The sequence below is a fragment of the Cyprinus carpio genome, chromosome B21 (genome assembly GCF_018340385.1).
Source record: "Cyprinus carpio isolate SPL01 chromosome B21, ASM1834038v1, whole genome shotgun sequence".
NCBI lineage: Eukaryota > Metazoa > Chordata > Actinopteri > Cypriniformes > Cyprinidae > Cyprinus > Cyprinus carpio.
In genome coordinates this window covers 11,486,908-11,510,560 of record NC_056617.1, presented here as the reverse complement: position 1 = coordinate 11,510,560, position 23,653 = coordinate 11,486,908, and the positions used below count along the sequence as shown (strand labels likewise).

At 35.2% G+C, this 23,653-nt stretch overlaps 4 protein-coding genes across 5 annotated transcripts; 1 reads left to right on the top strand and 3 right to left on the bottom strand.

Moving 5' to 3' along the window:
* Positions 1–2,308: 2,308 nt before the first annotated feature.
* On the bottom strand, positions 2,309–6,469 carry LOC109059300 (potassium channel subfamily K member 13). Its single transcript, XM_042748427.1, has 3 exons — positions 6,262–6,469; positions 5,073–5,882; positions 2,309–3,827 (listed from the first exon to the last, which is right to left on the bottom strand). Exons 2-3 carry the CDS (start codon positions 5,416–5,418, stop codon positions 2,818–2,820), a joined length of 1,356 nt encoding a protein of 451 aa, XP_042604361.1. The 5' UTR covers positions 5,419–5,882; positions 6,262–6,469; the 3' UTR covers positions 2,309–2,817.
* Positions 6,470–8,173: 1,704 nt separating this feature from the next.
* On the bottom strand, positions 8,174–12,778 carry sdhaf1 (succinate dehydrogenase complex assembly factor 1). Its single transcript, XM_019076495.2, has 4 exons — positions 12,351–12,778; positions 10,323–11,748; positions 9,980–10,111; positions 8,174–8,636 (listed from the first exon to the last, which is right to left on the bottom strand). The coding sequence occupies exons 1-2, from the start codon at positions 12,381–12,383 to the stop codon at positions 11,452–11,454; spliced, it is 330 nt and encodes a 109-aa protein (XP_018932040.1). The 5' UTR covers positions 12,384–12,778; the 3' UTR covers positions 8,174–8,636; positions 9,980–10,111; positions 10,323–11,451.
* A 3,957-nt stretch (positions 12,779–16,735) lies between these two features.
* On the top strand, positions 16,736–21,565 carry LOC109059307 (meiosis initiator protein-like). 2 transcript variants are annotated; one of them, XM_042747949.1, is made up of 10 exons: positions 16,736–17,139; positions 17,538–17,637; positions 17,759–17,854; positions 17,959–18,165; positions 18,257–18,356; positions 18,465–18,682; positions 19,196–19,278; positions 20,361–20,593; positions 20,700–20,789; positions 20,864–21,565. In XM_042747949.1, exons 2-10 carry the CDS (start codon positions 17,553–17,555, stop codon positions 21,006–21,008), a joined length of 1,257 nt encoding a protein of 418 aa, XP_042603883.1. In that variant the 5' UTR covers positions 16,736–17,139; positions 17,538–17,552; the 3' UTR covers positions 21,009–21,565. The 2 variants fall into 2 exon arrangements, with proteins under 2 accessions (XP_042603883.1, XP_042603882.1); XM_042747948.1 differs by having other exon boundaries at positions 17,753–17,854.
* Positions 21,566–21,595: 30 nt separating this feature from the next.
* LOC109059308 (signal-induced proliferation-associated 1-like protein 1) lies at positions 21,596–23,648 on the bottom strand. The gene is made up of 5 exons (XM_019076499.2): positions 23,533–23,648; positions 23,222–23,362; positions 22,489–22,609; positions 22,031–22,112; positions 21,596–21,920 (listed from the first exon to the last, which is right to left on the bottom strand). Exons 1-5 carry the CDS (start codon positions 23,633–23,635, stop codon positions 21,774–21,776), a joined length of 594 nt encoding a protein of 197 aa, XP_018932044.2. The 5' UTR covers positions 23,636–23,648; the 3' UTR covers positions 21,596–21,773.
* Positions 23,649–23,653: the final 5 nt, after the last annotated feature.

Genomic DNA, 23,653 nt, shown 5'->3' with positions numbered 1-23,653 from the left:
CAGTGACAGCAAACTTTTGAGATTCTCTTCATTCATGGCATATAACAAGGTCATTATTTAAACTGATACAATAAAAAAAAAAACACAGAACTTGACAGAACTCTTTGAGGAACAGTGACAAGCTAATGCTGTTGTATTAAAGGAATAGTTCACACAAAAATGATTTACTTGTCTTTACTGCTTAGTTCTTTTAGAAGCATGGTCACAATTGTTTTGTTTAGAAAAAAAATGTGTGTGTGTGTGTGTGTGTGTGTGTGTGTGTGTGTGTGTGTGTGTGTGTGTGTGTGTGTGTGTGTGTGTGTGTGTGTGTGTGTGTGTGTGTGTGTGTGTGTGTGTGTGTGTGTGTGTTTGATAAAATGATAAAAACAACAGCATACAGGTTTGGAATACCGTGATGTTAAGTAACTAATGACAGGATTTTCATTTTTGTGTCAACTATTCCTTTAAGAATTAAGGTCAAATTTGAAATGCTAAAATCTCTAATTAAGCAAATTCTATTAAATACAAGCACTTTTACATGTTGGTTTATACAGGCTCATAATATGGTCACAGAGTGCAACTTTTCCTGTTCTTGAATAGTTGTTTCCTGTAATACGCTCTACTCTGTTTGCATGATCTGTACTGTGTTGCCTTACTGACCTCTTTGAAATTATGCCAATCTTCAAGTGTGTAATATTACCGAGATATTTCCTAATGACTAGCAAATGAACTGATGCAGTGCTATATCATGTTGTGTAATCATCTTTGTGCACATTTTATCTTTACAGATCTTGTGCAATATTTGTGCTAACATAAAGGTTAAAGGTTGAGTAATAAAAATAAACAGATCAAGCTATTCGTGAGATTTCAGTTTATTAATGTCTGTCCTGCTACACAGAGACTTTATGGCCTATAGGTAATTACAGTCATACATTTGTGAGTGTGTGTGTTTGAACTCATATTTTTCAACACCATCAGTAAGCAGTACCACTGTCATCCTCAAGAGAGCAGTAGAGACTCGCTCCTTTATTAACACCATTTGCAAATTTGCAAACCCTGTATTTACTGTATGTCACACTCAGAAACATATTTTAAAATCTCTGTGAAGGACGACGGGCTGCTGTTACACAGCTATTACATTTGAAACACATAAATGTTGATATCAAAATAAATATTTAACAAAGAAGTTATATTTGTGTTTACAATAGGCTATAGCCTACAATATCTACAGAATCTATACCCATGCCATGACTTGGTTTGTCTCTTAAAGGACTGATGATAGGCCTACTATCACATTACAAGTCTATTTGCACGTATTTGTATTCATTTTAGATAATTTGTTTCTTAGGACAATCAACACTGACGGCAGCTTGATAGAAACGATTAAACAACGAATATTACTGACCATCTCCCTTTGATTTGACACTTGTATTACTTCCTCCGGGACTGTCTCTCTGTAAGTGTCGTGGCTACATCTGCCTGGCTCTTGAAAATCAGTCTGTTTTTGTAAAGAGCCGTTAAAGGATCTCTCCAGAGGCACAGTGTGATTGCTCACCACACCGACCAATCACTTCAGCAGCAAAGTGACTCTGAGAAGCGATGTTACCATTAAAATAAAAGAAGAGAAAAAAAGAGCCGTCTCCTCTTCAGAACGCAGCCATTTATAAATGCTAACATTCACCGTCCTTGTGATTAACAGAGGCAAATTGTCTATTTTAGTTTGATCTAATTTGCTGTGTAGCTACTGTGTATTACAATAGTGAATGTACAGTTGACATCTTTAATTGCATACAATAAATGCTAAAACCTCTGCTAACATACTTTTCCAGAGGACAGTACTGAATCATGGTTGGGAAAAATTCAGAACTGAAGAACAGGCTGTTGTTTAGTCAGAGAGTGTGAATTTTAATTAAACTATCTAAACAGTTGAATAGGAATTTGGTTTGGAATGACAAAGAGAGGAATTTACTGTACTTGTAATTTTGGGGTATTGTGTGTTTGCACAACCTTGACCTCAGAAGTTGATTTACTTAATATAATGAAATATTTAAATTAAATACTATTTAGTTTACAAATTCTATGTGGGATTTCAAACATATGTCTATTTATCTGACCGTAAGACCTAAAACTTAAATCTTTTTCCCCACACAACTGTAAACTAAGGCTTTGTCAAGCCAACATTCAAAGTTTGTCTTAAAGGAATAGTTCAACCAAAAAAAATAAAATTCTGTCATTATTTATTCACCTTCATGTCATTTCAAACCCACAAGACTTTCCTTCATCTTTGAAACACAAATGAAACTATTTTTATTGAAACCTTAGAGATTTCTGTCCCTTCATTAAAAGTTAGTCACCAAAAATATTCAAAAAGTTAAAAATAAAATAAAATAAAACATTGTAAACACTATCCATGTTAATTGAGTGGTTTAATCTAAGTCTTCTGAAGTGATATGATTGATTTATTTGATGAGCGGTTTTAATTTAGGCTGCTTTTTCCACATGATTATTATTAATTAAAAATATCTCTGTTTGTGTTTTGAAAATGAATCGATGTCTGACTGATAACAGAATTGTCATTTTGAAGTGAATCTCATTAACAAACTTAAACTTTGCTTATCTAGTAAAAATGATTTGTGTACATTTCTTTGAATTTCAATTCATTTCAAATATACTTCCTCACATTCAAATTCTGCATCCTGTTTGCTACTGCAACTTAAATGCAATTCAAATTCAAGAATCTTGAAGCCATTCTCAATTCAGTTCTGAATAAAACACAACCCTCACTAAAGTCATCTTTTGATAATGTGCAATATGCAATGCCATCTTTGTATAATCAAGCTACCTGTCGACACTTGTCTCCTGAAGGCGGTTATTCATGATAGCAAAGGCACCCACTCCACCGGAGAAGCCATTCTGGCGAACGTGGCTCTGTCTTGGATTACCGTGAGCGGTCTCTGAGAGTTGCTTCTGTAGAATGGCCAGAGAAACCTTGTTGGCCATAAAGTCATTGACTGAGATCATTTCTCCAGACAGTCTGCGCCCTGTCAGATAACCTCCATCTGGTCCTAAGCCAGCATCAGTCTCACTATCACAAACTGTTTCCACTGATGCATTAGTGAAGCGCTTTCCTGTCGCTTCGTTAGCCTGGGCAGGGTGCACGGCGTTGCGCTTTTGAGCCCTCTGCCGGGAATGTCCCGGCGGAGGGTGGTGGTTGTGCCACTGGTTGGGAATTCGTGGAAAGCAGCAGCAACAACAGGCCTGACCTCGTCTTCTGTATGGACGGCCACGGCACGGACACTGAGCCTTGCTGCAGTCCAGTTTGCCGAGGATCCAGTTGAGTGTCTGCTTGATAATGATGGAAATGACATTGAACAGGGAATAAATGCAACACACACCCATGAGGATGAAGAGGCAGTTGCCGAGACGGTAGGCTTCTTGAGCTTTATAGCTCTCCCGTTGGCTGCTCACCACATCCCCAAAGCCAATGGTGCTGAAGGCCACAAAGCAGAAGTACAAGGACTCAAAGTAGTCCCAGTCCTCCATGGCAGAGTACAACGCAGACGCACTGCATGCGATCAGCAGGGCAGCGATGCCCAGAATGAGCATTACATAGTAGACCGATGGTTTCCAGCCCTCCAGACTGTCGTCCTCGCTCCTGGCCTCCTCTCCTCCCACGCCGGAGCGGCGCAGTTGGCGCTCGTGACACCAGCGCATGATGTAGGCCAACATCGTGATGATGCGCTCCAGGAAAAGGTTGAAGAAGAGGATTGTTGCTGCACAGCCAAGAAGTCCGTAGAATATCAAAAAGATCTTGCCTGCAACGGTGACAGGAGTGGTCATGCCAAAGCCTGGAAGGATATAAGGAAACAGGTTCTGTTTTGCTGATGTATTTTTAATGAATTCATTCCTATTAAAAACATCATGTCACTCCAAACTGCTATGGTTTTATGTCTTCTGTGGAACACAAAGATATTTTTTTTTCACACAATGAAGCTTACAAACTGCCAAAAAACATAATTTATATCTAATTTATGCTTTCGGACATTCAATATGAGTACTATAAGTACTTGTCACAAGAACAGCAATAGAAAATAACATTTGGCAACAAATTTGGCTGGAAGCATCTTGAGGTGGGGCAAGTTGGAAATGAGGTGGGGCAAGTTGGAAATAAAAGTTATGGTAGAGGGGAATTTTATGCAAGTAAGGCTAGTTTACTTTTGCACTGCTTCTTTACTTTTAAGGTAAAGGAGCAGCTTGGATGTTTCGTAAGAAAACTTTTATTTTCTTTTTTTTTTTTTTTTTTGCCATAGAAGTGTGTACTTTGGCCAGTGTTTAGTATCACTGATATATTGTTATAGTTTTTTTGTCATATATATATATATATATATATATATATATATATATATATATATATATATATATATATATATATATATATATATATATATATACACACACACACACACACACATACTGTATATATATATTACAAATTATTACAAAAAAATCAAATTATTTTTGTAATACTTCATATATATATATACACACACACACACACACATACTGTATACATATATATATATATATATATGAAGTATTACATAAATAATGTATTTAATAAGGTTTAAAAAATAAAATTAATGAAAAAAAAAAAAAAAATTTCAAAAAATAAAATAATCATTTAACTAATTCTGTCATCATTTACTGTTGGCTACTTGCCCTCACGTGGCTCTGAAACTGTTGTTTTTATTAAGTTTTAGTTTTTAGTTTGTTTAGTTTTTAGTTATTTTAGTACTTCAACTTAAACTAAACAAAAATTTGATATGTTGTCTTGGCAAATAGTTGAATAAAAAAGTGTACATGTTACATTTTATTTTATTATTTTAAAGATTTTTTTTATTGTTTAAGCTTTAGTGATCAATAACAACCCTGCGTGAAGCTCAAATAGAAGAAATATACATAATTTGAATACAATGTAAGTCACTTTAGATAAAAGCGTCTATGTAAAATATGATTTCTGTAAATTCTCTTTTTGGCAAATTTATTTGCAGTTATGAAAATCTGAATGTATAGATGGCGATGTATGAACTCACCAATTGTGGAGACCACTGTAGCAACAAAGTAGAAGGCCCCTGAGAAATCCCAGCGGGGCCTAAGTTTGTCCACACGGATCCCAGCCGCAAAGGCCTCCTCATATTGCTTTAGCAGGACATGTAGGGATTTCAGGTTTATGCTGTTTTGCTCTGTGAAGTTGGCCAGCTGTTGGTCCCAGCGTCTGTGAGCCTGCAGCTCAGAGGGATGCTCGAGTGCGGAGAACACCACCGCCCCACACAGCAGGTAGAGGAGGATGAGGGCCGCCAACAAGCCAAAACGGGCATTGTCTTCATTCAGGTGAAGTGGGAGGCAACAGCTGTTGCTGACATCTCTTCCACGTGGCATGACTTGATCACCAGCAGGAAATGACAAGAACAGGCAAACATACACAGCCACTAATGCAGACACAAGAAACAAACACTCTCACTCACAATCAAAACACAACCATAGACTTGGGCTTAAGAAGACATAGAGTCACATGAAAACTCTATGATGCTCTTGTTTTCAGAAACAGTTAAAAAATGAAGGCCAAGAGTGTACTGGACAAAGTTCTTCATGTCCATTAACATTCTTCTGGACTCATAACCACATCACTTTCTCCAGTGGCACCATCGTAAAAAGCAAGGTTATCAGGTAAAATGACACATGGTCCAGGAAATAAGACCTCCAGATACACCTTTTGGGTTAGCAGGTAACAGTAGGCAGGCAAGTGCAAGATTGTTATCTTTTCCCATCTGGCTGTCCAAGTATAGCTGGTGCCGCACCAGTCAGTAATAATGCTGTGGTCTTTATGTGAAATCATCCTTGAGCTGGCTCAAAACAAAACAAACAGCATATATTGCTACTTTATTCAAAAGGATTTAAAAAAAATATTTAAGCTGAAGGTGCAGTACATTAGTATGATAAAAGATAACTGTCTTGATTATTTCATTATTTTTAAGTTAGCATGCACACAGTACTACAAAATAGAACATTGTTTTATTATACACATATTCTACATTTTTTTATTGTTTTTTAATAGCACTATTAAGACAATTTTTTAAAAAAATAATTAGATCACTGATTACTATCAACATATGGTTGACTATTATTAGAAAATATCAGTCACTTTTCCTTAATTTAGGTGATAATGAATGATTTGTTAATCGCAAACAAACTTTTAGAGTGGTGAAATCGAAGGTTACCTACCTGATTTAATATTTTAATATTTGATGAAGAGCACCGTTGATTTCATCATAGTCCTCCAAACTATTTTGCTATGTTAATGGAGCGAGTTAAAAAAATCAAAATTGGTGGAAACATTTCGTTAAACTTAATAGGCGCCGTATATTCCTGGCAAGTGTTGAATCCTTGGCAGTGCGTGATTGAATGATGCAGCTGAGGAGTACAGAGAGAGAGCGAGAGAGAGAGAGCAAGAGAGAGAGAGAGAGAGAGAGAGTAATGAGCTGAGCAGCCTATACAGGTAGAAGTTGTGGGTATTTTTATACATTGCACTGATTCAAATTCTTAGAATCCTAAAAAGATTCTTGCACTGATTCATTCGGTGTTGTGAGTTATGAATCACTAAATCATTCACTTAACCGATTATTAACGTCTTGAACTAATAGACTACTATTTTAGGAATATTTATTAGGGTTACTATTGTTTTTTTTTGTGTGTGTGTGTGTGTGTGTGTGTGTGTGTGTGTGTGTGTGTGTGTGTGTGTGTGTGTGTGTGTGTGTGTGTGTGTGTGTGTGTGTGTGTGTGGAAAAAAATATGTATTGAAAATTATAGAAAACGCTTACAGGCCTATTCTTCTAGAGCCACTCCTGTCCTGCTGAAGTCAGCCAATGAAAGCAGTGAAAAATTAGTTAACTTAATGATAACTTAAGGGCATACAAGATCCAAACGCGCTTGGTGCCTAACAAGGCTGTCTAGGTGGGCAGCTCACTAGGTTTGAAACACACTCAGGGTGACAGTATTGATTACTACCATTTACCAAGATTTCAGGCTTGAAGCCCTGTACCTTATAATCTTCAGAGAGGCGACATAGACATAGGAAGGCGGAACCCATTTACATTTATTACATTCATCAACAGTAGCTGATATAAAAGAGGTTCATTGTACATCTTCGCCATTAAAATGTACATTTCTCAAAAAAAAAGGTATTAATTTTTTAACTTAGCATTTTTATTGCCTTCAAAAATACATTTTATGCCACAAAAACAGAAAACATCAGTAGCCTATTGGCATTTTCATGCAAATTACAGTGACCATGGTAATTTCTTATGGACTGTCATGATAAATACCTAAACACTCACAAATTACCCCTACCCCATTACAATCATCTCTCTCTGAAAATGCAACTTCAAGGACATTCAACAAGTACAATTTAAAAGCTTTAAACAACTGACAGACCACCATTTGCCTGTTGCTTCACTGACATTAAAATATCGCTTTGTTTGATGTTGACAGACAAAAATATAGCCATGGTACTCTCTTTCTATTGTGAGATGCGCTTAGATGGCTGAGACGATATTGCTTTGTTCTCTCTGACCAGCCCACCCTTGCCTTTCATCTTGGTTGCCAGCTCACAAGACTGTATTCCCCCATCATTAGAGTACTGGTCATTGCTTGTAAGTGCCCAGGTGCAGTGGAGACAGACAAGCGCAATATCAAAAGAGTGTGTGGTATTTTATTCATAAACTTTGTCCTCATCAGAAGACAAGTGTTTTGGCAACTGCCGCCGTGAAACCGAAAAGACAGCAAAAGCCATGTCTTGTGTTTCTATTATTCCAAACACAGCAGCGCTAATCATGGGTTTGGGCTCTGAGTGCTACACTGTCTTTAAAGTCATCAAGAGATCTGAGAAGTGTGATCTGCATAATGTAATTCATCACAGGTGCTGGGTGATGAATATAGTGATCGCTCAAAAGCTCATTATGGAGTCTGTCTCTTTCCTCTTATTTTTCCTCTCTCTTTTCTCTTCATCCACCTGACCGTTCTCTTTGTCTTTCTTTGTTGTCGATGTGTTAAAACCAGTGCTCTGCTGTAAATGAATGAGTCGTTGTTCAACATTATATATGTATAATGTACTTTAATGATTGGACACAAGACATGATTGAATATGAGCACCTTTATTTCAGGTTTGAAATATAAGATTAAAATCTTATAGTTTAAACATAAAACTCAAGTTTTATGTGGTAAGTCTGTATAATTTAATTATAGGTGAAATCATATTAAAATAAAAACTCAAATTCAGCAATACTATATATCATGAAAAACAATAAAGGCTGACATATTTTGTCCACAAAAATAATTAGACAAGATTATGAAAAAAAAAACACAGCATATTCAGTATATTACAGTATAGATAAAGTTAGATACATTTGTCAAAATACAAAAAGAGATAGAGAGGCAGACTGAAAACAGGAGGAGAGATATTTCGGTCAGTGGCCAGTTTCTAGTGCTTGAACCCTAGAAGCAAACAGCAGCACGTTCTTCTCAACCTCGGCATTGAGCTCTCGCTGGGAAGCCCTGGGATTCTTCTTCACATAGTCAGCTATGCTCTGGATACATTCCCTCTGTGGAAGTAGAGCATCACGTCACAAATGTTTGTCTGGTCTACAGTCAATGTGTTCTGTAATACATTCTGTAACTTGAATTCAAATTGATGTTAGGGTTTAATGGATTAGATTGGTTTGATTGTGATGTAGAATTCACAGGACATTTGTCATAGTGAATTACTTCTAACATTACATAAAAGACAATATACAATTCAGTACAGTATAAAATAACATAATATACACTATTTACACTACAAGTGTGAAGTACATAGGGGTGAAATCATTAAAAAGTGAATGTTTAAATGTACACTTCTGTTCAAAAGTCTGGGGTTGTAAGATTTATTTTATTTTTTTAAGAATTTTAATTCTCACCAAGGCTGTATTTATTGGATCAAAAATATAGTAAAACAATGATATTGTGAAATATTACTACAGTTTAAAATATTTTTTGTTAATATATGTTAAAATGTGATTTATTCCTGTGATGGCAAAGCTAAATTTAGCAGCCATTATTACTCCAATCTTCAGTGCCACATGATCCTTCAGAAATTATCCTAATATGTTGATTTGGTGCTTAAGAAACATTTCTTATTATTATGGCGTTTGTAAACAGTTTTTTTAATCACATTTTAGTGTGATAATATTTTCATGATCCTTTGATGAATAGATAACTCAAAAGAACAGCACTAGAAACAAATCTTGGTAGCAATGTGAAAGTCTTTACTCTCACTTTTGATCAATTTAATGCATCCTTGCTGAATAAAAGTATTAATCTTTTTTGTTTTCTATAATAAAGAAATAAAAATTATTTAATAACTAATTATAAAATAATTCACATTAATTAATCGCCCATTTCATCATTACACAACTCAACCTTCTAAAACTACGTGTTCTGAAAAGTCCTTGAAATAACAAAAATGGAAATTTGTGAAAAATTCAATTGTGAAATAATTACTAGACTAATTAATAGATACAAATGTATCTATCCATATATAACACATTTTACTAATATATCAGATTGTAACTCAAACAGTCTTCATCTAGATACTTTAAATAATGTTCATTATGCATTTTAAAGATGACATTTTTTCAACTCATACAATTTCTATATAACAACTATTATTACAATTGTATTGTATGCATTATATATTGCTTGTATGCATTTTTATTTGTATATACAGTCACATCTGGTTCTCATGGCAGAGATAACTCTGGGAATGAGCTGAAATGGTGTTTTAGTTTTTAGAAATTTAGTTTTACAAATGTCCTAGGCCTCGTCTATATTAAAGTGCCACTGTACTGTACAAACACCACAATACTTTTTGCAAAGTCAACAAAAAAACAATACATCTTATTCTTACCCTGTAAGCATCTATTTGGCTTTGCCCAGAGAGTCTGTCCAGAAGCTCACGGGCCACCTGCATCCCAGTGAGAGCAGTGAGCAGCTCCTTACACTGAACACTGTCCGTCTTCAGCCAGCCCAGAAGAGCCAGCTGCAACCGGACAGAGACCGTGCTGATTAGAGCCCAGCGTATCAACCATAACCACAGAAAAACATTCAAACGTGATGGAATCTTTCCGCTTTCGTAGTTAACAATTCATACTTGACGAAACAAATCAGAATACGTTTAATAATAGTAATAATCAAGTAAATACGTAAACGGAGCTGAAATAGGATTTTAAGAATAAAGAATTTACACCGACCTGCTGAATCAACTGGGCATCGGTCATCCCGTTTGCCTCCGACATACTTTTATTTTTTTTTACTTTTGGAGAACAAATTCAATGCGTATTCCTATTGTACGAGATTATTATTATTAATCAATAAACTATAAACTAAACGCTAATATTTCGTTGTTTGCTTTTGTGACACCACTGACATGAATTCTTCCTGTTTACACAGCTTGTTCTTCTTCCAAAGATTTCATTTCGCAATTGCGCCCACTTCTGGACGGGCAAGTCTTTACTTGAAGATTTTTTTTCCTTTAACACAAAACTGAATACAATTCCAAAACATCAAAAACATTACTAAGTATAACTAATAACTAACCCTAAATAAAGATTCCTTCTAAATATGAGAGAGGATGGGTTGGATTTAATAAAATCTGCGTATGTATAAAACAGTTGACCATGATATTAACCAAAATTCAACATCAAACTTCAAACATTTTACATTCTAGTCCTCCTCTCTTTTGGTTTGGAAAAAAAAATATGAAGATGAGTACATCTAGGTGAAAATAACCATTTTGGTATTGGGTACAACTATAAATTCAGATTTATAGTTTTATTATGACATTTTTTTCTTTTACAATTTTATCTAATATCTTTACAATACATGAATGTATTGTACAACCATTTAAGCAATAGGACAAGTCTCAAGCTTTATATTATTTGGACAATATTATATATCACAATATTTTCTATTTCCTAAAGTTTTACCACAATGTGAACCAATCAATTATTATTTCAACAGGACAGAGGCAATGTAGCAGAAAAAAACTAAACAAGTATAATTGTGTTGAATCATTTCAGAAGTATAGTGCCAACGGATATTATCTTTAAAACACTTCATTATATTGACCCTAACAGTACATAATACATCTAGAAGTCACTTCAAAAAATGGGAATACTCATATAGCAGCAAAAAATTGTGTGCATAAATAAAAATTTCAAGTTTCCCTGAGAAGAGAGAAAGTCTCATTGGTCTTTTCCATTTAAATAACTGAAGCCATGGAGGTGATTTCCCAGAAAACAATATATATTTGTGAGCTTTTGTTCTTTGCAAGTCACATTCTGTAAAATATTTGAATACAGTATGTGATTATATAGGTTGCTATGAACTGTCCTCTTTAGACTTGCTGAATGATCCAAGTTGTTTAGTGTTTACATCTTTAAGCAGTTCGAGTTGGCGTTGGCCTCGCCGATAAAGATATTCGATGTGCATGACGTCAGTCTTCTTGATGGCAGCATTGGCATGGAATTCATCACGGATTCTCGGTATGAAGCCCGGCTTGTCCTGAGCTGCACGCAGAAACTGCCGATACAGGGATAAGACCTGTTTCTGGAGCTTGCTATGGCGCGCCATAATGTGCAGGATCTTAAAATCACAGCAGTCTTGACAGCAGTCAGCCTGCAAAGGAACATAATCTAATAAATGCATTGAATTATGTTTCATAACAACAAAAAATTCAATTAATTAAGAGACTAAATGGAATATTCAAATCTCTTGCACTTACACAGACCAGACTTTACAGTTTTATTCCTATCAATAAAGGTTTCATATATCATTCAAATGATTTATGGGTTATTTTATTCATAAAACATGATGAAAATGTATTTTTACATTTTACATGCATTTTTATAAACATTTTATATAAATTTTTTATTTTTGGAGGTTGACAGTATTTTATGATTTATGGAGCAATAGAAAGAGTTATTTAAAATACCACCTGCAAAAAATGTAACCAATGTCAGCAAAATGAGACCAGAATTTTGAACCTGGCTTTATTCAGTGTTTAGCTTTCATGGTCTTGTATGCAAATGAGTGCATATTTAATTAGATAATTCCTAATTTGCATAGTTAAACATAATATTTCAGAAAATGTGTAATACAAAACAACCAAACAAAAAAAAAATTACATCAAAAACAAACCTAGTAAGTAAAAAATACAACTCACCATCAAAGTAACATGCAAATGAACAAACTGAAAAATAATGCCAGCAAAGTCCTACCTTGTCAGTTAACGTTACAGCGCACGATGTCATTGGTTATTGTTATAACAACCAGACATATCATTCTTGTTTTTAATTTGTTGTAAGTTATAAAACGTCTTGCCAATGACAGCAGCCATATATAAACTGTAACTGTAGTCCCCGACATGACCTGCGCGTGCGCTGTGTGTTTCATAACTGGTGCTGACGTCATGAATCGCTGTAAGCGCAGGATACACTGCCACATAGTGTCCAGGCTGTATAACTCCTGTTCCTCCTTTATTAAGACATCGACTATGATCCTACAAAGATCAGTCCATTTCATATCTGCAACTGAAAAATACTTCAGTATTTCAATTCAGTATTACACTATAAACAGCAGCCTGAGAGTATACAGTATGTTATGCATCTCTGCAAACAGTCACTAATATTAGATATTCTAAAGCAGTGCAGCTGAGGTATAGACCGATCCATGACGGATGTGGTTGGATGTAATATTATAGCATCCTAGAGCCGCAGATACTCAGCCAGGAAGACACAAGGACTTTGGTGAGATTCTGCACAGTGTGACTGTGAACCTTGTCCGCTGTGTCCTCCAACATGTGCAGGAAGGAAGGGAATGGTGTAGCGATTATGTGCAGCACTGGAACTCCCGCAGTCAATGAGAGAAAGAACGAATCAAAACAAGATTAACAATGGCGATATGCATGTATGCATAGATATTTCTGCTTGTCAAAGTGATCTATGCTCTTACCTCTCTGAAGGAAAGGAGTATGATCATCTTCAGCTGGCCCCATATTCATATCCTTCATGAAATAGGTCTGCTCTTTGGGATGGGAAGACATGAGCCCCAAATTATGAAGCCTCTTCTCTTAGAAAACGCAGACATATAATTAGAGGAATCAGACGGTGGATATAAACTACCTATCATTGGGTCTATTGTTATCATTTTTATTACAATCAAGGATTATAATTCATAATCATATTGAATAGTGTTAAATATTGATAATTAATCACTGAACTTCATTGCTATTGTTTTTCTAATCTTTTAATCGTTACAGGGTTTGAAATGAACTTCTTCACTCACAAGCCAATTTTGCAACTGAATGTTCCATTTAGCGTCTACTAGCCAAAATAAAAATATCAGAAATAAAATTATCAAACTCACATCTTAGATTTAAATATATTTATTATTAAATCTTTTATTAAATCTATTTATTATATATATATATATATATATATATATATATATATATATATATATATATATATATATATATATATATATAATAAATTTTTTTATTGATTTGATTTCTCTTATAAAAAAGCGTTTCATTCCAAATATAGCTCACTAAACAGTTAATGTTAATGGTAAACACAAAGGCTGTCAATTCTCAATCAGCGATCAGCTGTTTCTTCAAAAGTCAGAATATTGAAGCCTCTCCTCCATTGACATCCATTAAAAAAGCCAACCCAAATAATATGATAATCATAATTTATTAATCATAATCTGACAAATTGGCTAGTGAGTTCATGTGTGATTTTCAAATGCATTAGGCGGATGTTAATTTCAAACGCTGCATACAGTATACTGTAGACGTTGATAAGTCAATAAATGGTACTTCCTTTTACAGAAAGTGGTTTATAGTTTGTCTACTCTAAATTAAGCCACTGCAGATCAAACATTAGTGTTAAGAGTCTTTATGGCCATTAATGGTTAACCAGGATACATTATATTAATGGAAAGTCAAATCAGTCTTTCCAGCAGCGATAAGGCGGTCAAACCAGCGAGCAGTGTTCTCAAAGTGATTCACAAACATGGGATCAGGGGCACCAATAAGGTCCAAAAGAACAAGGAGATCCTGCAAATATCATATATTTAGGATTCATAGATACTTAAAGGGATAGTTTAACCAAAAGGAAAAAATCTGTCAGTATTTACTCACCCTTAAGTTGTTCCAAACCTATATGACTTTCTGTCTTCTGTAGAACATAATAGACATTTTGAAGAATACTTTGGTCTATACAATGAAAGTCAATTTAGAACCCTATTGATTTTCACTGTTTATGGACCTAGTGTGTGCTTCACAAACAGAAAATCACAGTTTTAAAAAGACATGAGGTTAGTAAATTATGACAACATTTTAATTTTGGGGTAAACTATCCCTTTAAAAACAAATGCGCACACACATACACAAGAATCCTGACTTACCACAGCATTCAGCAGTGTGGTTTGTTCAGAACCCGGCGGGTGAGGAATACGGGACAGTCTGCAAGGTGCCGTGAATCATATAACGAGTCTGTCTGAGACCACTGCTCAAATGCTTCTCGTCCATCAAAAAAGATCAACTGCAGGGTCACTCTGGACATTAAGAAAAAAAAAGAAAAGAATCTGCTCTGTAAATGTGAACAGCCAATCAAATGTCCCAAAAATCAATCATGATTCCAATCAAAGCGGTGACCAGTTCCAGAATCATAGCACAAGGCATGGCTGAATCACTGACACCCACAAACACCTTCTGTGGGTCACTAGGTTCTGAAGGTATTAATTGGGAGTCATAGTGACAAGCCAGAAGCAGTCCGCGAGGAGCCATTGGGTGCAACACGGCCAGGACATTAGAGAAGCTAACAGGGCCACGAGGGGTTTCGGAGATGAAGGGTCCACTTCTACAGACCAGCCCACCGAAAGAGAATCCAGTTGAGAAAAGATGTGCTAGGATCACAGAATAATTGAGACATCAGATTATAGCATATTTAGTAAGATCTGAGATTTAACTGAACTAAAATTCAGGCTGATATACTAAAACGATCGTGACTCACTTTTTGAACAGACAGACTGCCACGGCTTCTTGGCTGGTGTTCAGTGAGAATGGGACGCAGATGGGAATACCACAGTCTTTCCCAGTTAACCTGCGAGATGAGCCACTTCACTTGGGCAACAGTGGGTTTACCTGGCTGGTGATTGAGCTATGAAAGGTTAAAGATGGTAAACGTGGAAGGTGAATGATAAGGGAAATAGTCATTAGTTGTATGCAAATGTAATGTAAAACTGCAACAAAATTACACTGGAAAAAGCTGGGTTTTGTGGAATGTGGTATTGTGGGAACCAAATAATGTTAATTTATATTCTTAAAAATAAAGGTCTTAAATAAGAGCTTAGAGATGCCATAGAAAAACCATTTTGTCAAACAACAAAAACCAAAACAAATACCCAAATTAACCAAAAATACACAATAAAAGGACCAGGTAATGACCATCTTTCACCAAATAGGCCTAATGCTTGAACCAGCTAAAGGATGTTGTGTTCCAAAACACATCTACAAATGATTGAAAAGTACACAAGAAAATGAAAGACATAAAAACTTAATGTCTGTACACCTTGTCTTTGAGTAGGTCAGGAGGTTTGGGAGGCAAATCATATTCTATGGTTTGGTGATTAGATAGCGATACTGCCAGTGTTAATGTCATTGCCACCAAAACGCACAAGCACAGCAGCAGTAATCGCACGCGGCACATGCGTGCGTGGTCACAGCGCGCGAAGGAACAGTTCCACCCGACAGTCGCTGCTTTGTACCATCTTGAAATACAATAAGCAGTTAAAAATCAAATCACAAATCGTACCACCTAGCTGACTTATTTAGACGAAACAAATTAAACTACGATTCCCAATTGCTTAGAGTCATTGTGCATTTAGACTCAATTTTATTTTTTTCCGTTTATGTATGCATGCAGTTATAATAACTGATAAACTAGAACACTTAAATATACAATAGAATAAGTCATAAAATTATTATATTGATAATATATCTTCTCTGCACTCACTTACGTTCGGCAGTATTACAGGACTATAAATATGACATATATTTCATATTCACATGCATTTGAACATAACTATAGGGAAGTTGTATGTAGTCAGCATTCAATAATAAGTTTAAAATATTTAAATATCTAAATAAAACATTCTAAGATGGAGATTAAATGGAAATAATTTATTTTGGCAAACAACTATTTTTTTTAATTAACTTTCGCACATATTTGCACGTTAGCTGATTTGTGTCATTTATGCAGTGCACCCCTAGTGTCAGCAAAAGGAATGACAAAAAATGGATTTCAAACAGGTTTCCGGAAAACTTTGGGGCGTTACTAAAGACTTTATAGATTTTTAATAAGCTTTAAAGTCTGTTTGAAAATGAGCAAAATTGTGTCTTAAGTTACTCCATTTAGTTTGATGAATATAACATTTTCCTAATAACAAAAACATATCAATAATAAATATTTTCCTTTTAGAAAAGTCATATTCGTTTACATGAAGTAAAACAAATGATAAAATGAATTTAGAATATGCTTGTGATGCCCTTTTATTTTATTATTTATTTTTAAATATATTATATTTTATTATTATTTCATTTCGGAGACAGCCACGCCTCCAAGTCACATCATTGGTTGCTATGTCATGCTGGTCTTCTTGATGTACAAACAGTGCTACAGAGACATTGTTTTAAAAATGTACGAAAATCTGCAAACAAATGGGTTGGTTGAAACTGAAGGAAGTGTTTTAATGTTAAAGAAAATATACATAAGTTTTAAAGTTCATTAAAACGTGCATGGACAAACACCCCAGTAACCAGTTGTCACGAGACCTGCGTAAAGGACCTACTGGGAAAGTCTGATGCTTCTCGTTATCCAATCCGCGTAAGCGCTGAAGCTGATTGGCTCTTTTCTTGTCCAATGTCATTCTAATAAGAAGTTCTATGTTGGAGGAGATTTAATTTACTTGAATAGCCGCAGCATTCCATTGAGAATAATTCAGGTAAGGCAACTGTACATACACAAGAAAATATGCATCCATTTAAAAATAATAAAAACGTAAATTAAAAGCGACATATCAGTTAACAAAGAAGTTTGCGCACCTGTTTTCACACCAGCATAAATTACGTCTCATTACAAAATATTTTAAAATAATAAGGCATTGAATAGTGCGCGCAATTAACACATCAGCTGTGATAAAAAGAAAATAAATAAATACTAGTTTACAATGTATAATACGTGTGTGTTATATAATAATGTGTATGTGTGTGTGTCTATCTCTGTTAAAACATATACGAACATACTGTAATAAAATAAATGTTCTTTTTCTACATTGTATGAATAATGCATATAACGTTAGTTAACAATATTTAAAACAACACATTTTATGTGTGTCCACAGGACACCCTGATAAACATGCTGCAGTGCTTTGAGTTTCACGAGAGTCACATTCATAGTCTGAAGAGTCGCCCTCACCGTCTGTCCGAAAACAATGAGAGAAGTCAGCTGCTTTATTAATTATGCTCAATCCGAGTTTTTTATGCATATGTTTTGAAATATGTAAGGGGGCATGTGATATATATACTAAAAACAATGTCCTGTGTGTGTGTCTGCAGAATCAGAGTCAGAAAGTGAAGACACTCCATTATCTTGCACACCACCACAATTCCTAAAAGCCAAGAACATGTTCACCTACAGTCGCATAAACAAGTATACAGGTGAAGTTTTTGTATTTAAAGAATTGAAAGAAAAAAAAATCTTACATTGTATAAAATGGTATTTATTTTCACTTACATTACTGTATGTATACATTTATAAACAGTACGATTAAGTGACAAAAAGAGGGACCCTCTGAGCAAAATCTCAGAGAGATTTATCATAAATGCTGTGGAGGAGCGTGTGTGTGACAGACAAAGCAATTTGTCAGAAGTCCAGACTGCGGAGGAGAAAGACCTGTGGCCTGTTGATGATAGCGAGCCATCACAAAGCTCTATAGACTCCAACTCCACAACTTCCTCTTTCAATACTGGTGAAAAAATCTTGTCTTTCATTGGTGTTAGATATCAAATAAATCCACATTCTGAAACTTAACGGATACCTGGGGTTATTTTTTTCATCAGGGAGCACTGAGGCTGAATCTACCTGTAGTTTCTGTGAAGACCAGACAGGAAGTGAAGATGGAAGCCCAGGAAGAATTATGCTGGATACACCTCCATCCAGGTTTGTATATTGGATATTTAATTTATGTTTGTTAATAGAGAAATGTCAGCTTGCGATGTACCTGTGTGCAAGCTTGTAACTCATTTTGATGTTTTACTATATCTTCAGATCAGGAATTCTTCTGAAAGACCCCATGCTTGGAGCTTTTCCGGCTGCATGGAAAAAGCGGTTTCCTTTCAGCCCTATGCTACTAAAAACACCAGTACTGCCTCTGCGTCCGCCTCTTCGGGAAGCAGACAGTTTGACCCTCAACCCATCTCTGCTCATATCACCTTCTCAAGGCCTGAGCCGTTCTCTCCATCCGGAAGGACGAGAGGCGCTCCAAAGTAAAGATAATCCATACAGGCCTACACATACTGTATATTATTTGATTCATTCTATACTAATATATACTAGCAAGTATACAGTCTCAGTATATCAGTATATACAATCTCAATCTACAATATATACAAGCTCAGTAAAAAGATACAAAAGCTGTCACTGGGGCACTACCTTTTCAAAAAGTACATCTTTGTACCTTATTTACTCTTAAAAGGTGCATAATAGTAGTTTAAAGGTACATATTAGGACATCAAGTGTACATATTTGTACCAAATTGATACATATTAGTGCTTTTTAAAAGGGTACCGCCCCACTGACAGCTTTTGTATCTTTTTTCTGAGCATGTATTTATTTAATAGATGCATTAGTTGTTTTATGAATAATGTATAGTTTAAAACATTAAGGAAGTTAGGCAAAATCTGCTTGGAGCCAAATATGCACATTACTGACAGTGTGAAATTACAAACAAGACAGTGTTGCTGCAGTGCTGACTGAACAATATTTTTTTACCCTAACAGCATTATTTGAGGACGTGTGGGTCACCCCAGAATCTACCGTCTTAAAAAGTCCCAGTTTGCCAGGCAGCTTTGCAAATGAATCAGTAGGCCAAATTTTGTGATCCTTTGTTACCTGCACATACAAGGAGGTCCAAAACTCAAAACTGAGATCACAATGAAAAACTGGGATTAACCTTCAGAGACCCAGCACAACAGAACAGCAAAGTGTGGCATAGCAATAAAATAATACTTACACTAAATAAGTGTTTCTACACAGTGTCTAGTGATGGAAAAAGGCTTACATGCCCTAAAATTTCGAATGTATATACATTTGAGATCATTTTTCTTGCATTTTTGTAGCAAAAATTCAATGCTGGGCATGAGGAGTCAAACTTTTGTATACTGTTCTCACACAGTGGGGCCCATTCAAAGAATGGTACAAACATTATTTAAAAATTTTTTTTTTTTTTAACTGTTTCATCATTATTGTCTCATTGACATAACAGTACCAATAACAATACTCCAATTAAAACATCATATTTAAAATATGCTTTGATAAGAAAAAGATTTGTAACATACTATATTTAAACCAATAAAGAGGACACAGTCAAGAAACATTATTTGTAACAAATAGTTACAGTATTTAAATAGACAAATAACGTTTCTTGACTGTATCTTTACTGATTTAAATATAGTTTTTTACAAATACATTTGTGGTACAGTTTCACAATTTACAACTTTCACTTCTGCAATGTATTCCTAATTATAATCCAATGAAAATTCTGCCTAAAAAATAGTTTCATAAAGACATTTTTAAGAGTGTATAAATAATACATCATGAATATGTTTGAGTCTTTTAGGGTTAAGCTGTTTTACATTTCAAAAATGTAAAATCAGGAAACATTATGATGTAAAATGAATTGAAGAATCTGCAAATAAGCAAAAGTTGTGACACTGATCATGTGATTCCTTTGTACAGACAGTCAACATTTCACTAAAAATGTTATGCTGAAAATATCAATCAGAAAATTGGAATTTAAAAAAATTCAATTAAAATGAAAAAAATACATAGAAGCATGTTCACTAGTTGACTTTTGGACCCCTATTGTATATTAGATTAGTGAGATTCTGTTTTTACTTTGAGCTCTCTTATTTATGTTATCTTCTCTGTTCTTCAAATTGGCAGACTGTAATGAGTGCTGGAAGTAGCAGCAATCTGTCCTTCAAGAGTGAGGAAGAGAACAACAGCTCTGAAGATGAGACCCCAAAACAACTCATTCCTCTGAAGAGAGCAAGAAAAGTCTGTTCACACAGGCACCCTTCAAAAAGAGGACGTGTTACAACACAGCCAAACCCTAAGAAGAAATGTGTGAACGGCTTCATTATGTTCTGCCGAATTAACAGAAAATTATATATCAGGTGTGTACGAGTATTATTTTTCTTATTTCAATGATAAAACAACTATTAGACCCATTTAAATATATTGAATATATAATGGCAGACATTTGATATTATGTTGGAACAGATCCTATCCTGGCATCCCGTCCACTATGGTCACCAAAGAGTTAGCCAATCTGTGGCACATCCTGCCCAAGAAGGAGAGGCGTTTGTACTGGTAGGAATTCTCCAAACTTCATTCAGGCTTGTCTGTTGCAATGCAATTTCATATAAAGCTCTCTCCATTTTTAGCTTGAAAGCCTGGAGCTTCAGTTGCCAGCAGAACCGCAATGTACGTGCTCAAAAACAAGAGGCAGAAATGAAGGCAGATCACTTTGTGCCCAGTCCACTGCACATGTTACTGGCCTATAGAGACAAGTATGCAGCTGTCAAATGAAGGTCTTCACACCTCAGTGACCTACTGTACTGAGAATATGCATAAAAAAAAAAAAAACAACCAAATAGACTATTGACATTTAAACAACTGCATTGTATAGTTCAATACAGTTTTAATAAGGTTAACCGCTGTCGTGATTTAACACAATTGCATCTCAGGGATTTTAAAATAACTAATTTATTGTGTTTTAAGTATATTTTTTATTGTTCTACTGTTTTTTTTTTTATCATCATAGAGCATATTTACATTTTCAGTGTTTTAATATATACTGGTTTCAGCATTTTTCATTGTGACTTTATATTGTTAGATAAAACATTCAGACTTTTATTACTTATTTATAACAAATGGCAATTTGTTAAGTATCTATCTTCATATATTTATATATTTATTATAATGTTTATATTAAGCTGTTTTAAAGTTGTTGTTTTTTTATAGCCTTAACTTAATTATTCATTAAGAAGCCTTAGAGGAGCTCTAATATGTTTCCCAAGAGAGTTACCAACCTCATGAAAGTTGTTCTGGGTTGTACTGTGCTGTTAATAAACCTTAAATGAGTTCATTTTCCTAATTTTTAAAGATTCCATGAAACCTTCACCAAAAGGTAAGATCAAAAGAACTGGAACATTGTCATTTGATTAAGCTTTCAGTCACCAATGGATTCACGTAACACATCTTTACATCCATTCTGCAGATTTTTGCCTCCCAAATCAGTGCAAAAAAAGTGTGCCGATATCCAGACTTGTAGTCTGTGCTTGCAACCCTGCATTACTCCATCTCTCCAGGTGCCGTGTTTAAAATTTTGTTGATTTTGTGTAGTTGTGCGACTGCACAAAGGGACTCTTCTCTCAGATGCTGGTTGCTAATGCGAAGCTTCAACACTTCTGCCAGAAGAGCCAGCTTGTCTCTCTTCTCCTGAACAGGAGGACAGAGAAGGACAGAGGAACACATGGTGCTTGTGAGCGTGTTTGTCCTCTAAGAGAGAATGTAGTACACTCATTTATTAACTGCTAAATGAGCCTCACCTTCAGCAGATCACTACTCAGTCGCCTAAGCATCCCTTCCAGGTGAGAGAGTTGGTCAGGAAAGTCAACGAATACGTCACTGCTAAAAATAACCATGCAAGGCAATTAACATTCATGTACACTCTTAAAAATAAAGGTTCCAAAAGGGGTTTGCCAAAACAGTGATACCAAAGAAGAACCATTTTCACACAGTTCTTTTGAGAACCAATTTTTTTGTGTCAAGAACATTGTTTTTAATAATATGAAGAACCTTATTTCCATGAAAATAACATCTGTAGAAGAATTCCATGGGTGTGAAAAGTTCTTTATGGAACTATAGATGCCAATAAAGAACCTTTATTTTTAACAGTGTAGGTTTTTAACTGTGTATTACTCAAAAGAATGAACATAGCAGCAGTTTCAAAATTAAGATGCTCAATCCAAACAGCATTAAATTAATAAAAATATGGCCCACTTACTCCATATCTTCTCCACTGCAATAGGCACTGGATTGGTGGATCTGGCAGGTTCCATTGGATGGTGTGTCTGGCCTGCTTGATACAGGACTCATTTCTGACAAAAGGGCTGCCATCCTTTGTGCGAGTGTATGAGTCATTAAATCATTCATTCATTAAATAATACTTCTACCAAGAAGTCATTGAAGTAAACTAATTGTAAAGCCAGCTATTTAACGTATCACTATGTATACAGTAACAAGTGACTGTATGAGTCATTAAATCATTCATTCATTCGTTAAAAAAAAAAATTGTTTTTATGAGCAAATCTTTGAACCACTGTTGAAGAATTCTGACTCATTCAGAAATGAAACTGCACAGCTGTGTGCTGCTTGGAGGCACATTATTCTGGTTTTTTTGGAACTATTTAAGCTGACTGAGTTAAAAAAGTGAAAACATCTGGCAATGCGTTATCTAAAAATGTACGTCATTCAGTATTAAATTGATTGTTTTCTGAACTGTTGCATTTAAGTAATATCACAATTGAATATAAATATCACTTAATACATCCACAAAAAATGACCATTGCACTGGGTATGTTGCAAAAATGATTAATTACAGTGATGTTAGCTCTGAAAAAAGCTACAGTATATTGCAGATGCCACTTGTACATTTGTAATTGTGGCTTTTGTCAAAAAAAATGGGACCACAGTATGTGAATAATCTTAAATCAACATATTTGTCCTTTGATACTTACTCTCATATTCTTGGGCTGCTTGAACTAAACTATTCCAGTCAAGATCACAGGCCGCGCTTGGCAGGGGCATGAGTTCAGGATCAGGATGTTGGTCTCTGTCCCATAGGTCAAATTCAGCCTGCTCAGGCACTGCTCCGCATTCTAGGAAAAGATGACCAATGAGTGCCAATGTGTACTAGAAACCCAATCTCTTCAAGTTAAGGTAATACCAGTTGAAGTGCAATTGATCAAACTATTAGAATACATGTGAACTACAACAGAACATTAAGTATAATAATGAAGTTATGCCTCATGGAAAGAATAACTCTTGCCTGTTTGATGTGTTTGCAGATGGATGGGTGTGAGTGGGGGAGACTCTGGGTATGATCGATAAGCTTGACTGAATAACATCGAACTTGCGCATGAACTTGACATTAAAAAACTGCAAAGCTC

Coding starts and splice junctions, on each gene's coding strand:
- LOC109059300 (XM_042748427.1), bottom strand. CDS start 5,418: ATGCCACGTGGAAGAGATGTCAGCAACAGCTGTTGCCTCCCACTTCAC. Junction 3,828..5,072: donor TACAGTGGTCTCCACAATTG/GTGAGTTCATAC, acceptor ATATCCTTCCAG/GCTTTGGCATGACCACTCCT.
- sdhaf1 (XM_019076495.2), bottom strand. CDS start 12,383: ATGACATCGTGCGCTGTAACGTTAACTGACAAG. Junction 11,749..12,350: donor CTGTAACGTTAACTGACAAG/GTAGGACTTTGC, acceptor GTTCCTTTGCAG/GCTGACTGCTGTCAAGACTG.
- LOC109059307 (XM_042747948.1), top strand. CDS start 17,553: ATGCTGCAGTGCTTTGAGTTTCACGAGAGTCACATTCATAGTCTGAAG. Junction 18,166..18,256: donor AACTTCCTCTTTCAATACTG/GTGAAAAAATCT, acceptor TTTTTTCATCAG/GGAGCACTGAGGCTGAATCT. Junction 18,357..18,464: donor CTGGATACACCTCCATCCAG/GTTTGTATATTG, acceptor CTATATCTTCAG/ATCAGGAATTCTTCTGAAAG.
- LOC109059308 (XM_019076499.2), bottom strand. CDS start 23,635: ATGTCAAGTTCATGCGCAAGTTCGATGTTATTCAGTCAAGCTTATCGA. Junction 23,363..23,532: donor TCTGCAAACACATCAAACAG/GCAAGAGTTATT, acceptor ATCTTTTCCTAG/AATGCGGAGCAGTGCCTGAG. Junction 22,113..22,488: donor TGCAGTGGAGAAGATATGGA/GTAAGTGGGCCA, acceptor GGTTATTTTTAG/CAGTGACGTATTCGTTGACT.